This window comes from Sturnira hondurensis, unplaced genomic scaffold (genome assembly GCF_014824575.4).
Source record: "Sturnira hondurensis isolate 20B ecotype Veracruz unplaced genomic scaffold, ASM1482457v3 Scaffold0022977, whole genome shotgun sequence".
Classification (NCBI taxonomy): domain Eukaryota; kingdom Metazoa; phylum Chordata; class Mammalia; order Chiroptera; family Phyllostomidae; genus Sturnira; species Sturnira hondurensis.
The window spans coordinates 2163097-2185970 of record NW_028095608.1 but is presented as its reverse complement, the minus strand read 5'-3'; the positions used below and the strand labels follow the sequence as shown (position 1 = coordinate 2185970).

Sequence of the window (22874 nt, the reverse complement as noted above, 5' to 3'; positions counted from 1 at the left end):
AGTTCTGTGAAGTTACTTTATATAGTAGCAATCAACCTTCAAAGCTATTATCCTATTCAATGACAACGGACCAATCCCAAATGTGCTACTGTCCTTTACAGCAGCCACCTCCTGTAAAAATTCCAAGTTCAATAGCACATCCAACCTTAGTGAGATTTCCACTCCTGCCTTACCAAATCGTAGCCCATGGAAATCAGGCAGGCTCTGAAATCCTCGTGATCCATCAGGCCATTCTTCCTCTGCCAACAAATATAAACAGACAAGCTGAGACTTAGAGGCAAATGAGCAACTGTACTTGATCCAAGGGACAAAACCCAGTGAGACAGGAGACACCCGGAGTATTGCCAAGAGACTGTGAAGGTCACCACTGACTTATAGGAAAACCGGAGCCAACACACAGATGTTACAAAATGAATTCTTAAGAAGGGAGGTGGACAATAGACTGAAAAGAAAAAAGACCATGCACTCAAGAAAGCAATGGAAGGACATACCCAGTGCCATGGAAAATGACCTAGTCAGGAGCTGACCACTGCCACCCACTCATGACAGAGCATACCCTACACCACTCTCAGGCCCTGGGCTGGGATGGAGTGGCCCCTCCGTGTGGCAAAATTGGCCTTAGCCCTGATCCTGTGAAGGTCTATACAGAGCAGCGTGCAGCAGGGCCGAGTGGACAATGGCCCCCCCAATGAAGTGGATGCATGGTGGCCCAGGTTCTAATGACACGGGTGTCCACCCAAGCCCTGGGTGTGATGTGGAGCACAGGCTGCGCTGAAGCCTGCCTTGAGGGTTTTGAGAGGACAGTTAAGGTGCCAGCACCAAATACACAACTAAAGGTAAGAAAACATTATCAGTATTAGCCAAGCCAATTAATAAGTAGAGGTTCTTTTCTGATGTTTTCATAGTCCCCAAAGCTCACATCAGAGGTTCCTTTTTCTGTGAATGCCTGTTCTCACACCTCTGTGATCAGCCCAGTCCCTGCCCCTCTCTGCAGCGGTCTCCAAAGCGATGCTTCCCGCTGTGGGCACTCCTCCCTCCACCGCTTCCCTCAGGCTCTTCTGCCTCCTTGTGGCAGGTTAATTCCCTGGGATCTGGGCTTTCTCTCTTCTTTCTCTCTAGACCTTCTCTTGCCAGAAATGACCGTTGGTTTCAGCCCTGAAGTCCAGAACGGGATGCCTCACTGCACAGGGCATCTCCAATTCAGCAGCACCGTTGTCTTGTATTCTCAAGGCTGAGTTTTCAGGTCATTTTTAATCTTTCCCTCAGCAACCTGCCTTTAAATTGTCAGATTTCTGTGATAACTGATCTGTCTGTTCTCTTCTCTTCATTCCCAGAGCTCCGATCCCTCAGCTGGGAAGTTCTCTGTTCCTCTCCCCTCACATCTGACCCTCTGCTCACTGTCTCTCCCCTCCCCCATCCATGCAGCCCCTTTACCCACCTCTGCCAGGCACATTCTTCTGAAACCAGCCCCTGTAGACCCACCACACCTACTCTCTACAGCTCCAGCAACATGCCTGCAGGCCCCAGGGTTGGGCCTCTGCTATTCCTGTCTCTCCTTTTTAATGAGAAGAGGAAGTGAAGTGGGTTGTGTCCCTGACTTCCCCATGACTTCCAGCAAACTCTGTTTCCTTCCAAGACACATAATGCTTATCATTTCATTCAAATGAATGTTCCAAATTGGAAGGGTCTGCATCCGCCTCCTTGGACTTTATTGCAAAGGACAGTCTCATTATCTTGGATTCAAATAAAGATGCGTATTTAATGTGACATGGCCCAAATGAGCGAGAGCTGTCCAACAAGCCCAGAAGGGTTTGTCCAGGAACAAGGACCAATTATTTCCCACCTTGGAAACCCGACTGTCAATGAATGAAGTCAGGGCAGTACCACAGCACGTTTCCACACTAAGAAGCCGAAAGCAGGCCGACTTCCATCTCTACAGCCACATAGAATTCCTTATTCAGGCCTCAGCCCCAGGTCAGAAGTCTACTGTTTGGGATCTCTAATGGGCCTGCCTTTGGCTAGGCCCGCCCACAAGCATATTAACCGTTTACTGATATTTGTAAATCATTAGCGGGGTCCCAAACAAAGTAATGGTATGCCTTTTTTTCATATCTTTGACAAATGGAATGTGGCCTTTATGATAAACAAACTGGGAATTTTCTTATAGATAATTGGTGTTAGTCAATATTGAAATCAACGTACACTTAACATTTTATAAATGATCACCATTTGTTGGTGCATTTTCGTTAAAACATTTCAAGAGTGGATTTTGCTAATTAAAAAGAAAATTAAGTTTTATGTGTCACAAGAATGGGTTATATTTCTATCATGTACTTTACCTAGATAGTTACTTAGGAAAACTACCTCAGAGGTTTGTATTTAGTGACCTAAATCCAAAGACCCCTTTTTGTGAAGGGTAAGTGTTCATGTAGAACCTTCACTAGCTTTGCTGCCAAGTACAAAGGGATTTACGGAGTCACCTGCACACAACAGCACACAATCCTCGATGTCTGTTACCCGGACAACATCAGAGCTTAACACACTCCACTGTGGTGTCTATTTCCCTTTGGTGTTAATCACCCCCTGTCCCTGTAGCCTTCCTAGAGCATTAAGACTTAATCTACTAGCATGGGTATTATCTTTAACATATTTGAATGTCTCCAGGAGGGGGCCGTACCCGGTCAAAGTGGTTGAAGGAGGCTCTGAACTCGTTCATCTGCTCTTGGGTGATGCCCTTGGCGTCCCTCGTCAGGATCTGCGTCTCCACCTCGTTGATGGTTCTGGCGATGGTTGTCAGCAGCAGCTCCCATCCAACACGAATGTGCTACCAGGAAAAAGGAACGATCGACAATAGGGGCTCCCAGGACATCAGTCTTGCCCACAGGGAGATAAGTAGGACTTACTATAGACTTTCTACTCCATTTTACTCCATGTTTTGCAAGATTCTGCAGTGGGAACTACTCAGAAGCAAGGCCAGGGTTCTAACAGTGACAATCGACACTTTGTAAACAAAATACAGACTGTTCAGTCTCCTTGTCACTAGAAATATCTTTCCATTTCCAAAGTAGCAGGAGGGGCCCTTGGTTATACCCACTGGCTCCCAGGGAGACAAACTGGGTCACACTGGTAGACATGTAATTTCTGGTCATCTCTCTGAAGCTGCACAATGACTTCCTGTTGTGATGGTGTTGCTGATGGTACCATTATGTAGTGCTTGTTGTAGTTCACAAGCCTTTTCCCAAGTGGTGATGGAAAGACCCCTACCTTCCACACCTGCAGAACTTAACAGGGTCGAACGAGACAGGTGTGGGAGAAAACACCCCAAGTGAGATGGTCACAATCAGGAACAGTGGCACCGGCGTGCGTGGTGACTCTACCTCCATGGTGTAGTTTGTGTGCCTGTTGTCGAAGACCAGGGCCTCCTGGATGAGCTGGTGGTCTCCCTCGAGCTTGTCAATGTTGTTCTTATAGTTGATGATGTTGTGCTCGTACTGCTTCAGCTGATTCATCTGGTCCTCCAGGGACGCTGTGATCTGGATGGAGCTCCGGGCAATCTCCTGATGCAAAGCACAGGGGACACATGGGTGAGTGGGAGTCCGCACGCCCCCCTCTGCTCTGGACGCTAGGCTGGCAGCAGCCAACACTACTTCACTATCTCAGATGAGGTGGGAAAACGGAAAGTGCCACAGAACAGAACCAGCTCTAGTTCTGGTCCATCTAGAAAAGGAGAAACGAATCAACTAGGATCAGGAAAAACAAAGCAAGAGGGGTAAGAAATGGGCCACTCCAGCCTTGGTGCAGCGGAGGCAGCTCCCAGCCACAAGGTCCCTGGATCAGCCACGTGGGTCGGGGCAATGGTGCAGCCTCGGGGTGAAAGGATTCCTCCCGGCCTCAGATGTGCTCCTCTCAGAAGAAAGTTTAACACTTTATCACCAAAAGGGAGGCAGGGAGAAGAGTAAGTGGGCCACTACACATCTCCTGCCTATTCCTGGTGAATAAACGAACCCAGACAGCAGTGCTGTTCAAAGATCACTCTGTATGATTTAAAGTTCTGAAAATGCAAGTGTTTGTGACCCTTCATGGGTCCCTCCTCCTGGGCTGGGGATGGCTGACAGCCCAGGTCCTGCAGGGTTTAAACTGAGAAAAAGCCCCACGGTCATTTTTAATGACGAAGTGAACGGGTGGCAACAAGAACAACCTCATCCCCATGAGTGTGCCACGCTCTGCGACGCCCATGGGCGCACCTGTGCAGAAGCCTGGGCACAACCAGAGCCACGGCACGAGAGGCACCACAGCTGCATCAGCTCCAGGACTGACTTCCAAGTTGGGGAAAACTCTCTGAGAGCTCCAACCTACCTCCATCTTGTTCTGGATCCAGGGCCCGATGGCGTTGGCCTGAGCGGCAAACTGGCGCCGCAGACGCTCATTGGCGTGCTGGCGGGCCAGCTCCTCCTGCAGGGACTGATCCCGGATGGGCACAAGCTGCTTCACCTGCCGGGGGCAAGGGCAACGGGCATTAGGGGCCAGCTTTGGTCCAGTGGGGGTGACCAAAGGATGGAGTGATGGTCCAAAGGCTGGGGACGGCAGGGGGTGAGGGAGAGGGAAGGGTGTGGGGTATAGAGAGAGGAAGGAGTGTGGGAGTCCCAACCCTAGGACTAAAGGGACAGTCCATTCTAGCTTTGACTGCCACCCGGCGCCACCCAGTGCCTGCTTAAGGCTGAGTATGTCTGCACTGGGGACACTGAAATTCCTCTCAGCTGCAGCTCTCACACCATGGGCCCAGGTCCAGAGTACAACACAGGATTTATGAACTTGAATGAGGGAAAACTGGCATCTTCATTTTCACTCTCTAATTGAAAGTTAGACTTCCTTGGATTATGAATGTGGACAGCAAGTCCACAGTAGCATTTAGCAATACTGTGACTTTACCGCAATAGAAATCACAGACATTCTCACATAACATTGGTGATGGCCTGCCTCTCAAAACACCTCGGCTTCAGCACCCTCAGACCCGCCCTTAGAGCTTGGCTTTAATGTGTTAGTAAGCAGCACATACATTACTACACCCCAACTTTAGAACATATTGTAATGACTGTAGTTTAATGTAATTTCTTTCTGTTGTAACCTTTAAGTGTTTATTTGAATTTACAAATAGTATTATCAGGAAGGATCTACAGGCTTCCCCAGACTGTGAAAGGGTCCAAGACAGACCAAGCCAAGGACCCTGGCTCAGTCCTGTGGGATGTTGGCACCAGGAAGGCACTGTGCCCACCTGCCCCTGCATGTCCATCCACTCACGCCCCGAGACACGCACTTTAATGCCATCCCCCACTCTCTCTCTGAATCAACAGACAAAAGAGCTGCTTCAGAAGTCTGTTTGGTGTCTTCTGCAAAACTGCTGCTGAAGACATCATTCAACTTCCCTTCCACAGAAGTCCTTGTGGCCAATTTGCTTTATAACTTAGTGAATGGAGAAGAGTTCGTCTCCCTTGAAGAAATGATATTTCCCTTTTTTCGAGGAATCTGCCTAGCTGAACATGTTCCCTTTTCTCTTGGCTGACAGAAGACCGGGGCTGAGTGTAACACTCCAGGGAGCAGTGACTCCCCACTGTCCCCTTCTCATGCCTGGTTTTCCCTTGTGCATTGTTTGTAACTACACAACTACTGTGTGTGTGTTTTCACAGCAAGCCCCTCACAGCCATGGGACTCACTCCCTAACAACTGTGTGAGCCCACAGATGACTGTGCTGTAATCTTAACCATGACAACGATTCTTTCTTAAGAAGGGGACGATAGGTTCAAATGAACTCATTTTCACAATCATTGAAATTTTTTTAATCCTCACCTAAGGACGTTTTTTTTTCATTGCTCTTAGAGACAGAGGGAGAGATGGAAACATTAATGCGAGAAAGAAGATTGGTTGCCTCCTGTGCCCAGACCGGAAGGGTTGGTGCCTAGACTGACTATCATATACATCTGGACCCAGGGGGTCACATGCACCTGAGCCCAGACTGGGGATTGAACTTGCAACCTTTTGGTTATGGGACAATGCTCCAACCAACTGAGGCACACCGGCCAGGGCTATTATTGAATTTAAGGGTAGTTCCCCACAATTTAAAAGGAAGCAAGTTAGGTAGGAAGAGTACTTTAGTTCCCCAGATAGAGTTTTCTAAGCAATTCTTCTGAATTGAAAATTCACACACATTTGGGACATGTTTATCCCATATTCTAAAAATTATTTAATGATCAGGGCACATGCCTGGGTTGCAGGCCAGTTCCCAGCAGGGGACCCACAAGAGGCAACCATACATTGATCCTTCTCTCCTTCTCTCCTTCCCTTCCCCTCTACAGATAAATAAATAAAATCTTAAAAAAAAAAAAAAAAAAAGAAAAAGACCTGGCTAGTGTAGCTCAGTGGATTGAGTGCAAGCCTGCGAACCAGGTGATCGCGGTTCGATTCCCAGTCAGGGCATATGCGTGGGTTGCCGGTCAGTTCCCAGCAGGGGACACATGAGAAGCAACCATACGTTGATATCTCTCTCCCTCTCTCCTTCCCTTCCCCTCTAAAGATAAATAAATAAAATCTTTAAAAAAAATTATTTAATAAAACACTACAGGCAAGATGATGCCACCAAATCTTCAGCTGGGGATTTAAAGATGGTTTCCCTTATGGTACCAGTATCATAACTTTTACAGATTTTGCCAACATTTATAAGACCTTCTGGAAGAAAAATCATCTCTGCTTTCCTGACAAACCACAGAAGTTGCTGAATGGAATCTAAGAATTGAACATACTTTGTCTGTCAAATGTGGGGTAAACGAAGCAGAATCAAGCAGTCACTCTAACCTTCTGGGTTTTTATGACCGCCCTCAGGCTTGGCTTGTTCACAAAGGGCCCAGCCCCACGCCCAGCCCCTGCCACCCACCTTCTCCCACTTGTTCCGGAGCTCGTCCATGGTGACGGTGCTGTAGGGGTTGCTGGAGCTGACCCTGATGCTGTAGCTCTGGATCACCTTCTCCACCTCGTTCTGGATGGCCATGATGGATTGCCGCTCGCCGTCCGCCTCCGGCAGCGTGGCCTTGAACTGCTCATGGGCGGTGATCAAGCTCTGACCAGAGACACAGAGGGGAAACCGATCTCACTTACGTGAGCCTCACAGTCTCCCATGTTCCTGCAGGCACGTGTGTAAAAGTCTCTGTAACTGCACAGACCTCTGGGGGAAACAAGTTCTGGATGTTTCGCAAAAGCTATTTTGTGCACAAAGGTCAAGTTCCTTGACATGGAACAAAAGGTATCAGGATGACTATTTAATTGATGACTATACAAAGTCTTCAAAAAACAATGTTCTCTTTTTTATTTTTTTTCTCTTTTATTTAATTGTTGTTCAAGTACAGTTTTCTGTCTTCTATGTTTTCTTTTTTTAAAAAAAAATCTTATTTGCTTTCATTATTTTCAATCCTCAGCTATTATTTAGGCCTTACTCTCCACTGAGGAGTAGAACTTCACTGCTCTTTCTAATGACAGTTTTACCTTTAAAGTCCAACAAAATAACCCAGCACTTGCTGCCTTTATACCTAGAGACCACTAGGAAGTATTTCCCTTACTCCTCAAAAAAAAAAAAATAGATGCAGAAACCAAGAGAAACCAAGTTGTTCCCTCCAGGCTTCGTAAAACCACCATCTACCAAACAGACCATTTGGCCCTGAGCTGTGAGACAGCAGCCCCTCAGTTCAGCTGGCACGTGGACGGCACGTGGACGGCACGTGGACGACCTTCTAGTGCAAAGTAATGTTCATTTCAGGTGCTACCACGGCCCAGCTGCCAGCACCTTGCACTGAACAAAGAAACTACTTTGGGCACTGAGTATGGCTCCCTGGGCATCTTAGAAGCCTCACTTACTCCAAACATAATGAGTTTAGGTGGCTAATCTCTGACAGAGTGCACTCAAGACACACCATCACAGCCTCTTCCACAAGACAAAAGCAATGTTCAATAAAGTAATTTCTTTCCCTTTCACCCAGGTGCAAACCCTTCTAGAAGGCCTCTTGCTAGGGAGAAGTGGGTTCAAATGCCAGTCTTCAGTATCTCCTTTATATTTGGATTATTTTTGATGACCTCTCTATTTTACGTAAAAAAAGAATTTAAAAGTACTTTATTTTTATATTCTATTATAAATCAAATTCACTGTACAATGATCTTTAACTATATTGGGTCCTGGCTATTGGAGAGTAACTCTCCCCCTTAACATGGCCACTTACCTGTCTTATTTACAACTTTTATGCCCAGCAGGAATAAAAAGAATATTTGTATTGTGGGAGGCATACGGTGCTGATTTGTGGTTGCTGATAGTTTATCATCTGGCAAAACTCGGTAGACTTCAATAAACAGCAATGTGCACCCATTCTCCATCGTAGTTAACTCAGCAGCCAGGAAACTTGTAACTGTCCATGAGTGATGCCAAGAGCATTCATGTCTGTTTTGCTCAATGATCCCACATTTTTGTTAAAGAACAGATCCTTTTAGATATAATCACCACCATCTGACTGATGTTCATCGGTCAACTTGGCAGCAGACAGTGGACAGCACATGTTAAAGCTAAAGCTCAAAGGGTAACATGGCTTTCTAACCACATTTCTCTCAGCAGAAAAACGAAACAAACTGACGAGGGTCGGATGGCAAGGACTGGGCCCACCTGGATCTCCTCAATGCTGTGCACGATGAACATGTCCTGCAGGTCCTCCATGGCGCCTTCCATCCAGTTGTTGAAAGGAGCGGCTCTCTTGGCAAACTCCAGGTGGAGCTGGTCGATGGTTTCTAGCAATTTCTCAGTTCTCTGAGGATGAAACAGAAGCAAGTGTAGTCAGAGATGAAACAAAAATGATCTGAAAATGTACATGTGTTCCAGAACAATGCACCATCACCTGACATGTGGTCACTCACGATGCTCTCATCATTACTGTGTTTATACACAAGCCCAGCCCTGGTTCCGACAGGCTGAGCCCTGCAGGTCTCTGAAGGGTCTTCTCAATCAAAGAAGGATCTGATAACCTCTGAAGTAGCCTGGTTTTGAAAGTACTTAGAGAGATCTGTTAGGTAGCAGCTGGGAATGAGCAGCCAGTGTGAAAATAAAGCCAGGGCCCTCGCCATTCCTGTCTAACCAAGAACTTAACACAGGAGGCTGGAAGCAAAAGGAAAGCATGTCTCAGCAATTGGCTCAGCAGTCCTGAGCTCAGTTTGATGAGACTGTCGGGTGTCGCGGGCATGACGAGCAAAACTGCACAGAAGAGGGGAGAGTTCTTGAGACAGTGCTGAGAAAAAGGGCTTCTGTAATAATATGACTAAGATTGCTGGCTGTCCTGAACATCACAATCAAGAATCATACAGGGAGCGGGTGAGTAGTCCTTGAGACTCTATGCTGGGAAAGGGAGCTTCTGTAACAATTTCACTAAGACAAAGAGCCTTTACTAACTGAGAGAAAAAGCCTTTGCAGCTGTACATTATTCCCAAGGGGAAGGAGGAGGCACCTAGAAGCCAGCTGAGGTACATAACTCCTGAACCCCAATAGTCGGGGTACTTTACATCAGCTAACCACCCATTTGTAGCCTCAGACCAAGTGTATACAGCAAATTCACTATCTTACTAACAACTTCCTTTCCTCCATACTTGGGGCACTCCGACTAGCTGGGCGCCTGCTTGCAGCTTTGTGCTCATATGCGTTTCCTGCAGGAACTTGCTATCTCATTTCCACTCTACATGTTTGTCTCTTGCTTGAATTCACCTCATGCGGCGAGATGAGAACCAAGGTGGGGAAGGGAGGCCTCCTGACTTGGGTCTCCCTCCCTGTCTGTAGCAGAGCCCCCAGGTGCCACCTCCCTGAAAACTGAGAAGCCACAGAAACCGCAGTAACCGGTTTTCAACTTAGAGGAGGTGACTCCCCAGCCATGCTGGGTAACAGAAAAGTCAGGGCAGCTTCCTCATTCTCCTCAATACTCTGCGGAGAAGATGCCTTTCTCAAAAGCCACTCACCTCATGGAGGCAGGAAGAACCACAGTGTAATGTTCTCCAGTCCTCATTCAGCATTTAGCACAGACTCCTTGGTTGCCTTTCAGGCAAACGAAAGCACAAGGCTTCCGGCCACAGCATGGCAGCACTTGTGCCGTGTGGCGGAGAGGAAGGCGAGCAGACAACAGGAAAAGCACCCGGTACCTACACGTCTTCCATAATCACATTCATTTCCCTCTCGTTCTAAAATATATGAGCTGTGTCTGTTACACACCCGGTCCTTCCTCTCTCAACACTGCTTTCTCTAGGTGGACATGTAACGGCCGCTTGGCATCTAGGATTGCATCTGGTATCGTGTATTTTAAAATTTCCCCAGTCAGGGCGAAAAGTCTCAGAAAACCGATGACTGCTTCTTTCCTTCATGTCCTCTGAGTCTTCATGGTGTGAGGCAAGTGGATACAGTCATCCCCCCCTTATCTGCGGTTTCACTCTCCACGGTTTCAGCTACCCACGGTCAAGCACCATCTGAAAACACTGCGCTTCCCCCACCATGGACACCCTCTGCTCCGACACCCGACCATCAGCATCCACACAGTTCGATGATCCGGGATCAACAGAAGCGGACGACCCTCCTTCAGGGGGATTTCCAGAAGGTCAGCCACAGCCTGACCTGCATGGCTCAGCGCCCCTCACCTCCTCACAGGCGCCGTGTCATCTCACACTAGCCCAAGATGGTGAGGACAGGATAATAAGATATTTTGAGAGAGAGAGACCACATTCACATAACTTTTACAATAGTATATTTTTTAAATTGTTCTATTTTGTTATTGTCTTTGTTACTCTGTTACTAGGCCTAATTTATAAAGTTAGCTTTATCATCGGTATGTATCGATAGGAGAAAACATATATACAGGGTGCAGTATTGTCCGAGGTTTCGTGTCTCCACTGGGGGTCTTGGTCTTTCCCCTGAGGATGGGGGGGGGGCTGCAGTACAGTTAAACACCAGCTACTGCCCGCTGTGTATCCACGTGTTAAACCTGAGTAAAGCCAATTCACCCTGACTCTTTTTCTATTATTTTTCTTACATCAACATTTGTTGCCATTTCCCTTTGCACATATTGAGTTAAGCTCTGCCTGACCTTGACTCTGTCACAGCTCAATTTACTCTCATATAAGGACTTTTCGAAATTAACTGTAATCACTACTGGATACAAAATCAGTTATACCATATCTCGTGACCTCTGGATTTTTTAATTCAAAAGTACAATACACTGCTGTATGGATAAATTACAGTACAAAGTTTCCAACTTCCCATTTGCTTCTTTTTCCTACTTTTCATACTCTCTTTAGAGGCTCCTTTCACTGGATAATCTGTTTTGTTTTATACATGTAGTGCCACAGAAAAACGAGAAATAAACAACAGGGACTTAGTTAAAAAGCCTCTATTTGCCCTGGCTTGTGTGGCTCAGTGGATTGAGTGTGGACCTGTTAACCAAGGGGTTGCTGGTTCAATTCCCAGTCAGGGCACATGCCTGGGTTGCAGGCCAGGTCCCCCGTAGGGGTGCCTCAAGAGGCAACCACACACTGATGTTTCTCTCTCTCTTTGTCTTTCCCTTTCCCCTTCTCTCTCTCTCAAAAAAAGCCTCTATTAAAAGGTTTCACATTGTTTTGGCCAGGTAGCTGAGTTGGTTATAGTATTTTCCCGATACTCCAAGGTTGTGGGTTTGATCCCCAGTCAGGGCACATCACAAGAAGCAACCAGTGAATGCATGAACAAGTAGAACAACAAATTGATGTTTCTCTCTCTCAAATCAATACTTTAAAAAAATAAGGCTGCACATCATCGGTGGCTCCGAGACCTCACCTCCAGGGCCTCTCTCCTCTTCTGTGTCAGCGTGCCCAGTCTGTCCCACTGGTCACAGATCTTCTGGCAACGATCATTGACATTCACGGCATCATGATAGTCCAGCTCACTGTCAGAAGTAAAAAGAAAGATTGGTTTTCGCAGAAGACATCAGGAAAAATGAACATGGGTCCAAATAAACAGATCACGTATATATTTTTTAAAGGCTCTGAGAGAACTGGCAGGTACTTCAGCGTTTCCTTAACCATCACCACTGCAAACATTATCACTATTCTGACAAATTCTGAGAAAAAGTAGCAAAACTTTGCTGGTCAAAAGGTTTCTAAACAGAGACAAAGGCTGTCTTTTTGATGCCTCAGGTTGATTGTTCTCCCTCTGATTTCTTGGCCGGACCCCCAGAGAGCGTTATGTGAGGTGGCAGTGTACCGGTAAGCGAAGCCAACTGTCTGACCTGAGGACAGCCCCGCAGGCCGTGCTGATGCCACGACAACTGGACTGTCAAAATGAGTCAAGGGACGTAGGCGTCAGCTTGCACCCGTGTGTCCTTGGTGCCTCTCAAGGGCCCTGGGCCTCACCTGTCACAGTGAGGTGAGCATCCTGTGCTGAGGGGCAATGGGACTCTGGCCCTGGAGGGACGTCTGATGTCTGGCAGGACAGAGCCCTCCCTCTGGTGGACAAAGAGGTTCCAACTTGTCTTGGGCCACCGTGTGGCAGCGAGAAGATGACTTCTCACCGAGTGATTCCTCGCCCCACCAGCCCGTCTAGACACCCTAATGGGGCTTTTGTGATGTAATGTGAAGCCACTACCAAGCAAATTTTCGACTGGAAGGTCAACCTGGTATCTCCAGGGATAAAAAAGACTAAATGCTGTAGAGAATTTAAACACCCTCTAGTTAAGATCAAAGTGAGACTTGCAGAGGTTTAAAGGCATCTTCAGGAGACGCCCCCCAAGCAGCCCAGCCAAGGGCACCTTCTCCGACCACACCCAGTCCCTACACTTACGTTTAGTTCTTAACAAACCTTGTTTTTAATAAGACCTTAAATTTGGGCAGTGGCTGTTCATTACTTGTTTTTCCCCTCTTAAATAACATTAACTTGTCCTCACTGAATGTCACTGTTTCTGTCACTGAGTAAAGGAGACGCATATGGCTGAGATCCTGGAGTTCTTCCAGGGGCTGAGAAGCTCTCCGTCACCGAATTAGAGTTCGTTGGGTACTTATGAGCAGCTTTCTACACACACATAGGTGTCACTGAGAGGAACTAAGATTCTTACGCTTGTTTTTATAACTAAATAACCAAACACACCAGCACTTTGCACAGCCTTGAATGTGAAGTGGAAAGGCTGCAGCTCTTCAAAATGTTGTCATTAAAGAGAAGAAAGACTTCAAAACAAAAGCCGGGAGTCGCACTGCTGAGTAATGGAGGCACCAAGGCTGGGGGCTTGGGGTTATATTTAGGGTGAGCATTCCACCCTCTTAACTCACACGAGCTGGAGCCACACACACCTCTCTCGAGGAGTCGGGGCCTGCACGGCGGGGCACACTGTTTTACATACAGTCTGAGAACTGCACACACAGTTTGAGTTCTTATTTTAGGAAAGTTAAAAGGGACAGGGTCACTGATAACATGAAGAGGAGCCCAGATTTAAATTCTGTACGCGGTTCTTCTCTCGACTATGTGAAGAGATAGGCATTGAATATACCCAGAATCATAGGAATAATTAACTAGTACTACTTAACTTTTATGAGCAACACTTAAGACCATTTCAACTGACTCCTGGGAGCTACTGCAGAGCACTGAATGGCTTGAGTCTCTTTCACCCCCCGTTTCGTGTGCGAGTGTCAGTGGGAGAAGTGAGACTGCCGCGCAGACAGATGTGGAGACCAGCACGCTGCTAAGAGGCTGTCTAAGCTAAAAAAAACCTCTTGAAATAGGACAAATCTGTTAATTAAGAGATACGGACCACGGGAATTTTAAAATACAACATAATGAAATAAACATTTATGTTATCATTAAGTGACAAGCTCTAAAAATTTGCAAACCTGTCAGTGATTATGATGAGGGGAAAGGAGTAGGGATGAAATTTTATGTTTATGAAAAGAAGGCAAGGGTCTTTAGAGAAACTTGGAAAGACCAACGGGCAGCCTCTCCCGGAGGGCGGCCTCGGCCCCAGGCTGCATCCCGAAGAGAGCGGCACTGGCGGATGGTGAAGCAGGGCCGCCCTGTCTCCTCCTGCAGAGCTGAGGCACTACCTCTGTTTCAGTTTCTGGACGGGAGTGTGGTCGCCACCTGCACCCGGACCCGGTGGGCGCCCTGTGCCGGCTGCGCCCTGGGACCCCTGCTGTGCCACATGTTCCTGCAGGTAGACTGCCTGCAGTCCCAGGTGGGGACTGGGTGCTGCAGGACGAGGCACACGGGGATCCCCCACCACCAGAGAACCAAAGGCAAAACAGTTCGTCCTTTAGAAAAACAGGACACATCCTATCCCAGACTCCTCCAGCTTCACTCTCCCTAAATTATGCACAGAAAAGGAAGGCCAGGCCCGGGAGCCTTCCACGGTCCCACACCTGCAGGTGTCTGCGGCTGCACGTACTTGAGCTCCTGAGCGATGGCGGCGATCTGCTCCACGCGGTCCTGGTGCGCTGCCAGGTCGCTCTCAAAGGCCTCGTGCTTCCTCAGCAGGGCCCGCACCTCGGTCAGTGACGCTGACTCGTAGTCTTTCTGCAGCAGGATCTGTTCTTTGCCTGCAAAGTTTGTCACAAGAGTGAGAACACTCTGAAGTGACACAGTAGCCTCTCTGTGCCTGCACAGTTCTCAGGGACTGTTAACCTGGAGAAGAGGGCCAGGGAGACAGGCCGAACACGGGTGGCAGCATCACACCCAGGTTCAGGCATCACTCTGCGGACGATGAAAGCCCCGGTCTCCAAACACAGGGGAAGCTGGCAGGCTGCTTCTAATAACACACCTGCCTTGTTTGTGATCCTGGTAATAAGGATGTGATTCTCCAGTGCGCCCCTCAGTTAACTTGGTAATTATTAGCTCACAGTCACCTGGACTCATCAGGCAAAGCACTTGAACTCTGTCTGACTACTCTAATCCTTTTTGTTTGAAAGCTTTACTTTCCATGGTAAATGTAGTCTGTAGTTTTTTTTCCTAATAAATCAGACAGTTCCTCTCTGAATGTCTACCTATTTCCCCACAAGTATTTCTTACATCAAGCAATGGCTAGACACACATTCTTTCCCTGGTTGGTGACCTTTAAGAATTTAATTCTTTAAAGCTAGAAACAGAAAGCAAATGATCACATATTTAATAGTGACAGCCTAGCGCTATGTGGCAGAGACTGATTTCAATGCTTTATAAATGTGAACTCACGGCATCTTCCTCCACACTCTGTGTGTGTAGGTGCGTGAGGTGGGGTAGGGGGTGATCTCTGTCACTCCCACTGTGAAGAGGACACCGAGGCACTAAGAGGTGAGGACTCTCCTCGGAGACACAGAGCTAACAGGTGACAAGGCTGGGGCTGTAAGTCTCCTGGGGGCAATCCCATCAGTCACACCCTGAGAAGGCGCCCAGGACCCCAGGATGAGGGCACACCCCATTCTATGACAGGACAAGAACCTAGCGCAGCAAACAGCAGCCTGCAGGCGACGGCAGGACCACCGTTCGAGGCTGCGGGAACAGGACTGAGCAGAGCTGAGGGAGGGAGGCAGGTCTGGGTGACATGGATGCTAAGAGTAGACAGTGCTGCCTGCCTTCTTCCATTCCAAGCAACTTTCTAGGCAGGAAATTAGGCTGCTCTGTGGCATTTAACAAACATCTTGTCAGCAGAAGCCAGCCTATCTCACGCACAGTTAGGGGATGAACAGATACTTGTAGAACCAAGTAAAGAAAGTCAGGGGGACAGAACGAGGCTCTGCGTAGGCAAGTGTGGGAAGAAGGCATTTTGACAGATACATTATTCGCTTGATCAGAAAAGAAGAGGTTTAGTACAAGAGAGCAAAGGGGAGACAGGCGAGGACCCCCGCCTGCAGGTCCCCGACATCAGGACAGAGTGAGTAACTGCGCCCATGGCTCTGTCCCCACCCCGAGCTGGGTCGCTCACCATAAGCCCAGGTCTCGTGCGTGGACGCCTTCTGCCGGAACTTCTCGGCCAGGTGCTCCACGCGCTCCAGCCTCCGGATCTCGTTCAGCAGCCATTCCTCGTAGCCCTTCTCCGCCTGCTCCAGCCTCTGCCAGGCCCCGGCGATGTCCTGGGGGCAAGGACAGGCCAGGCCTGGTGTCCCACTCAGCCTCTCGGGCACTGTACGGTGGACACTGTCCTCCTGTTTTCTTTCCCTTTCCTCACCTTCCCCCATAACCAGTCAAACGTACCAGCTTCTAAATGTCTACTTATCGCCAGGGCCCTTCAAAACTGGCATAGTTGTCCTCACGAGTGAACAAATGCCTGAGACTCTCCAGATATGGACAGAGGCATACAGGGCTTTACTAATCTGGCCAGAAGATGTGGATGCCTTTTCACAACCACTTAGAAAGTGACTCAGTTTACAACCACTTTCCCTCAGTGACCGGGCTCGGCCAGCCGGTGGCCAGCTGCCATCTCCTAGACATCACGCACATGCTGGGTGGGCATGAGCCAGAGACTGCATGTAAGAGGAGCAACACCTAGCAAGTCCCTGTCCCGTGCAGGCTTCACATTGGCTGTGGAGAAAGACAGTCAATGATTAAGCCCATCCGTGTCAGACAGTGACGTGCTGTGACGGAAAAACTATGCAGGACTGGGGAGGCTGAGAACCCACAGGGGAGGGTCCTTCAGGTAGGTTACTTAGAGAAGAGCCCTCCCATTTGGGGAGGTGGCATCTGAGCAAAGACCTTGTGACAGAAAAGCCAGTTTTGTGCAGAAGTGGAGTGAGCGTTCCGGGCCCCAGGAGCAAGCCGGAGGCCTGGGGGGCGTGCTCGTGTGATGAGTGAGAGACAGAGCGGCCAGGAGGGGAGGGGACTGAGCACGTTGGAACCTGGAGGCCAGGAGGATGAGTCTGCACCTTATTCTAAATATTTTGTGAAGTCACTGGAGGGATTTTAGAAGGAACGAGACACACTCCAACTTACATTTCAGGAAGATAGTGGTGGCTGCTATGAACAGCATAAATTTTAGGGGCAAAAGAAAAAGAAGAGGCTGTGAGAAAGTTAGTACGGGGTCCAAGGAGAGAGACTGGTGGCCTGGTCAGGGGAAGACAGTGAGTGCAGAGAAGGGGACAGGTTTAAGATGTGATCTGGAAGTGGAGCCACTGAGACTAAGTGAGGGACTGGATTCGAGGCAATGACAGAAAGGGGGTGGAGGGTCAGCAGTGACACCAGGGTCTGGGGCTTCAGTTTCTGGGAGGCACCATCCACTAACAGAGCACTACAGGGCATTCTGGGCTGCGTGAGGCGCTTTTGAGACATCCAAGCAAATCCATGAACCTAAACTCAGGAGCATTCGGAGTTGGAGAGTAGAATCTGGGTGCACAGGCGTCTGGGAGGCAATCAGAGCCACACGCCTGGGCAGGATCACCCAGTGGCCTGAGGACAGAGGAGACGGCCAGCAGAACCCAGGAACCTCTATGCACAGGCCGGGCAGAGGAGGCCAAGCTTGTAGCAGCGACAGAAGGACCCGTTGGTGAGGAAGAAAACAGTAAGTTCAAGGACAGAAAGAGTTTCAGGAGGAGGCAACGGTAAACAGGCTGGCAGCTACAGGGAACAGAAAGTAAAGTGACTATTGATCAGATCATCAACATGGATGCTGTTGCCATGGATGAGAACAGTCTCAGGGGAGGGGACAGAGCCAGGTTACTTCAGCATGAAGAGTAGAAAGAGTCGGGGTGGGGGAGTTGGTGGAGCGCTGAAAACCAGTCTCTTAAGGACACTTTCTAGATGTTCCACTGTGAAGGGCAGCTGAGCAACAGGACGCTCCACGGGGGCATGGGGTCATAGAGGCCTTACTTTTTGATTGGTGGGTTCTACAGGTCTCTGTGTGCCAATGGGAGAGATCCAATAAAGGGAGGAAGGTAGAACAGGGGAGGCAACAGTGGGGAGCAGAGGTCACGGGGCCTAGGTGCTGGCACACTTGGCCAGGCACGCAGAGGGAGGAGAGGATGAGGCCGTTCATCAAGGTTCATTAAAGGCCCCCACTGGGGAGGCACCGCACCAGCGCAGAGGGCAGTCAGAGCTGTGTGGCGGTGGGGAGGAGACACCGAGAATGAAGTGGCTGCCGGGCCGAAGCTCTGCTCCCGAGCTGAGACCCCTCAGCAGCCCCTGGGAAGAGGTCCGGGCTACTCACCGACACCATCTTGCCCTCGGAGGGCATGAAGGCGGGCCGGTTGCTGATCCTCAGCTTGGTCTGCAGCGTGTTGAAGTTGATCTCCAGCTGGCACTTCTCCTGCACCTTCGGGGGCTTGTGCTTGCGGCGGTAGTCCCGGAAGTCCTCCAGCTTCTTCTGCATGGCCTGCATGGTCTTCTCAGGGGTCCTGTTCTCCAGCCAAGGGATCGTGCGGCGGATCCATTCCAAAAGCTGCGCCAAAACACGTAAGTGCTGTTAAACACACCCGCAAACTGTCCCCACGTAAAAAAGACCTCACAATTAGGGATGGATTAACTTAATGTTCCTACCACTGCAGAAGTGCGATGCCCCACTGAAGGGAGAGGAAAGGCACGTCTGAGTGTGATGGACAGACAGGCCAGCATCCCCCCCAGGGCCACCAGCGATCACCCAGCGACACCACACACCAGTCGAGAACTCAGAGTCAGCACGAGTCATGTTGTACAAATGTGTGACATTTACAGAAAACTCGGGGACCAGACATTAGCAGACAAATGCTGGATGGAGCTTTTAAATAAAATAAATAAATAAAATAAAAAAATCACCTGACATGGCAAAATGTAGTGTAATAAAATCAGCGAAGAAGTGGGTTTAACTCAAGCTCCAACCTAATGAATTTATGTACTAAACTGATGTATTGTAAGTCTGGGACTGACTCAATGCCAAAGTATATTTTGATTTGATATCTAGTGAATACCTGAGGACAAGGCATACTCTCCTGAATTACTACCAAAGTCTTAGAAAGGACCTGCTGAAAAGCCACAGAAAATTTCCACTTAAGATTGCTTAGAAAATGGCAGCACAATAAAAGTTAGTTAAAGTGGCAATGCGTCCACGGCCTCAGAGTCTGCGGAGGAACGGGCGGGACGCAATTCCCGAGGCTCATCGTCCTCCTTCCTGGCCGGGCTTCAGCCCCTGGTGCCTCGCTGGCACCAAACAACAGGCCAGGCGGACTCCTCCACCGCAGCAGGGAGAAGAGAGAAACCCCCGGTCAGGCTGGAGCAAGTGTCCTGGTACTCTCCCCAGAACAGACCGTGTATGGGCTACGTGCAGTCAGGACAAAGGTCATCTGGTGTGTGGCCTGCGTGATAGTGAGCGAGTTCCATCTAAAGGGGCCCGGACCGTGGGCGACGAGGCTGCTGAGTTCCGACTGATGCTAAAACTGGAGCGAAAGAGCCCAGGGAGAGTGCTGTCCTCACCGAGCAGCTGGCTGCCGCGCACCAGGTCATGTGCAGACACCAGGCCAGAGGGCTTGGCCTCCCTTGTGTTTCCCTCTAGGGACTTATGCTGGAGGCTGAGCCATGTCTAGCAAGGCTGGGTGCGCGCCTCTGAGCCGGGTCACCGTGGACTAGGCCTCTGACCACGGAGCACAGCCACTGTGATGTCAGAACCATGAAGAAGTCATGCAGTGAAATGTCATCTCGGGGAACTCTCCCCTGGAGGGGCCCAGCAGGAAATGATGCCACACTCCGCTTCCCGAACATGCCAACTGCCTCCGTGCTCTGGGCTGGTTGCAAAGCCCATCAGGAGCCCCTCAGTGCTGATAATTCTGTGGTTACAGATGAACCACCTCTCAGTTCAACTGTATTTTCCTACTTTTTTTCCATCTGGGATGAAAAATGCAAAGAAAACAATACTGACAACCCGTGTTCACCCTCTCGCCTCACCGTCTGGGTGGGTACAGACAGGACTGAGGGTCACCGTTGCCTTTACCTCACTCGCTAGCCTCTCATATTCTTCCATCAGCCTCTCATTCTCTTGATTCACAGCAAGAACCTTACATATCCTGTTAGCCGCTGTCTCGGCCTGTAAAACACAATAGGTAAACACGACAGCTCCGTTGATGGGACACGCACACACAAAACTGAGCGTGGCGGGCGTGAGGGGGATGGTGGGGGTGCCGTACATGGTGCAGAGTTGGGTGAAGGAGGATAAGACTGAGGGCATGAATCATTTCACACCTTTTTTACAGTTTTCACACAGACTTACACGGCAGGCTGAATGTACTGTAGGGAACAATGGGGAGATAACATTAGTCTGAACACAAGCTTTGTAAAACATCAAGCAAGTTAGTAACAGAAATGTATGGGTCGAGGAAACCAAATTCTCAGGTCCCTGAACGTTGGCCCACTGGAGCACGCTACTGGCCTCAGGACTACGGGGTGAGAACTCTCTGAATGACCTCAGCCTGTGAGAACCAAAGCTCAAATGACTGGTCCTGAGTATACACGTCATTGCACGGAGTTCAGATGGGATCCTTCCCCAGAGCTGAACCTGCCTTACCACTTTGTTTAACTTGCATGAGAAGTTGGTGAGGTAATCACTCTCTATCATCCTTCTGTGGAGGAAAACCTGGGCCCGGACTGGCAACGTGCCCCGATCCACGGTCACAGAATGAGTGGAGAAGAGCCGCATGCCATCCGGGCTCGCAGGCCTACAGCCTGTCTCAAAGCCTTGCCTTCAACACCCTGTATGGGCTGATGTCCAGTTATCCTCACATGCTGCTGACGGTCTTAAAGGGACCAGAAGAGAAACACAGCCTTTGCCCCTCCCAGTCTACCAGGGTTCTCCAAGGGGAGCCAAGTGAGGGGGCCAGAGACAGAAACAGATAAATACGGAGGAAAGAACACATTTACCCATACTGTCCACCCCTCAGGCTGTTTGTCCTAAGAAATGTGAATTTTTTAGGGGGGTGTTCTAACACTGTAATCTTTTCCCCATTTCAGTTAAAATGGGATTTGTCTTGAAAGATGCTAGAAGCAATGCCGGAGCAATGAAGGCAGCTTCTGGGGACTAGGGCCCAGGGAGGCACTCGCTCGCATTGGGGAAAGTCCCCTTTACTCCACCTTTGGTTCCTAAAGCACCATGTTTCCCACAGTTTACTAGTAAAATAACATCACAGAAGGAAGGCAGGGTGCAAATGCTTCAGGAACTATCTCAAGTTAATGCTGTTAAAAAAAGAGCATTCACAGTTTGGAACTTGCCATATTAGGTCATCACGAAACACTCAGAAAGATTCCAAGGTAAGATGTGAAGCACACACGCACACGCACACGCACACACACACACAACCAACGCCCATGCGGAGGGGCAGCGTGGCCCCGACGGACGCGTGGTGGGTACCTGCTCCGCGCCCGCGAAAGCATGGTAGAAACAGGACACGTACGTCATGATGGCCCTTTCGTCCGGTTTGGGGGTGTTCACAATGTCTGAGGGAGGGAAAAACAGCACAGAGAACACACACGCACACGGAGAGCAGAAACCAGGGTGAACAAGGGAGGGACAAGTCGGTTTGCACCGCTCGATTTTCCGTGTCTCTCGGGCCCACAGTCCCAAACCTCAGACAGATGGTTCGTGAACAGCATGATTTAAACCAGTGTTTCCCCAGTCTTCACACTGAGGCCTCTTTTCCTCCCTCCCCTTGGTGGGCTTTTGAAATGCCATCAAGGCATTACCACAGGAGCCGTGGCTGCGGGTCAGAGTCAGAGCTTGTGGCCACTTCCCACTGGCTCATGGGGCCCACTCCCCACTGACTTGTGGGGCACCCGTGCGTCCCTCTGTGAGATGCTGGGAACAGCAGCCAAGCACAGAGCCCCGTCTCTCCAGCCACTTCCCCATCACACCCACAGCTGCCTGCACGCACTCTGCTCGGCGACTGGCTGCACCCCCCAGAGAGGCATGGCAGGTGAGGCCTCTGCGCGCACACTTACCATGCCATTTACAGAGGTCACCCGGGGCGACCAAACATTGAGAGAGAAGGGTGTGCATGGCTTGTGCACGCCCCGACCCTTGCTACCATCTGTGTTGGCTGCCGAATTGACCAACAGGAAGACAGAGACAGAACCATGTGACACATTCCCTTCCTCCTCCGACTCAGCAAAGCCATTTTCGCTGAATTGTCTTTTCACTTTACATGGTACTCAGTCACGGGACGGAATGAAGTTAAAATTCCCTGAAGTGAAACCCAGTCTCTGGGTTTCCAGAGGATATTAATAGAAAGGACACCGGGTTGTGTAATAGTGTGGAATCTTCTGGAAAACAAACATGAACGGCATACTGGTACACAGACAGAAAGAAAGTTTCAAAGAAAACTAGACTTAAAAAAACACACAACTGCCTCCTCAGAACCAGACGGGTCTCCTTACTCACAGGAGAGGGGAAAAGAGAAAAAAACAACTGAAAGGAAATGAAGACCCACAAGGTGAAGGTGAGCGGTGACTCAAGTTTGATGTCCTCACCCCTGTGCACCACAATAGCATGACGGTGACAGGAGATGTGAGTTGCTATGGCTCGCCCATCAGGTCTGGCCAGGTTTACTGAGTCCGTGTGGCGGAAACAAGGCCACCGCTCTGATGTTTCACACCCCTGGGCTCCTGCTGAGCTGCCTCAGAGGAGTCAGAGCAACGAATCTTCCCTGTCTCCCTACTCATTTATGTTGGGAAAACTTCAAACCAAAGAAGTCACACCTGCCTAGTCACTCCTCTGTGTACTTCTGAGAACTGACAAGGAATCAAGGAATTGACAGTCCCAGAGATGTCTGTCACTGGGCACATAGCAGGCCGGGGCCAGCCAAGACCCTCTGAAAGCCCACAAAGGACAGGTCCACCTACACGTCTGAACCTTGTGCCCACCTCAAAAACAGTCTGTGGA

At 49.4% G+C, this 22874-nt stretch overlaps 1 protein-coding gene across 2 annotated transcripts in view; it reads right to left on the bottom strand.

The window, feature by feature from the left end:
* The window catches only part of ACTN2 (actinin alpha 2), a 64719-nt gene that overhangs the window by 3844 nt on the left and 38001 nt on the right, over positions 1-22874 (bottom strand). For both annotated transcript variants that reach the window (XM_037037353.1, XM_037037354.1), the window contains 12 exons: positions 21348-21433; positions 19938-20030; positions 18186-18416; positions 15972-16119; positions 14460-14610; positions 11867-11975; positions 8693-8833; positions 6926-7108; positions 4357-4491; positions 3378-3557; positions 2678-2824; positions 174-239 (listed from right to left, as the gene is read on the bottom strand). In XM_037037353.1, the coding sequence (XP_036893248.1) occupies positions 174-239; positions 2678-2824; positions 3378-3557; positions 4357-4491; positions 6926-7108; positions 8693-8833; positions 11867-11975; positions 14460-14610; positions 15972-16119; positions 18186-18416; positions 19938-20030; positions 21348-21433 (1670 nt within the window). The remainder of the gene's footprint in view (positions 1-173; positions 240-2677; positions 2825-3377; positions 3558-4356; positions 4492-6925; positions 7109-8692; positions 8834-11866; positions 11976-14459; positions 14611-15971; positions 16120-18185; positions 18417-19937; positions 20031-21347; positions 21434-22874) is intronic.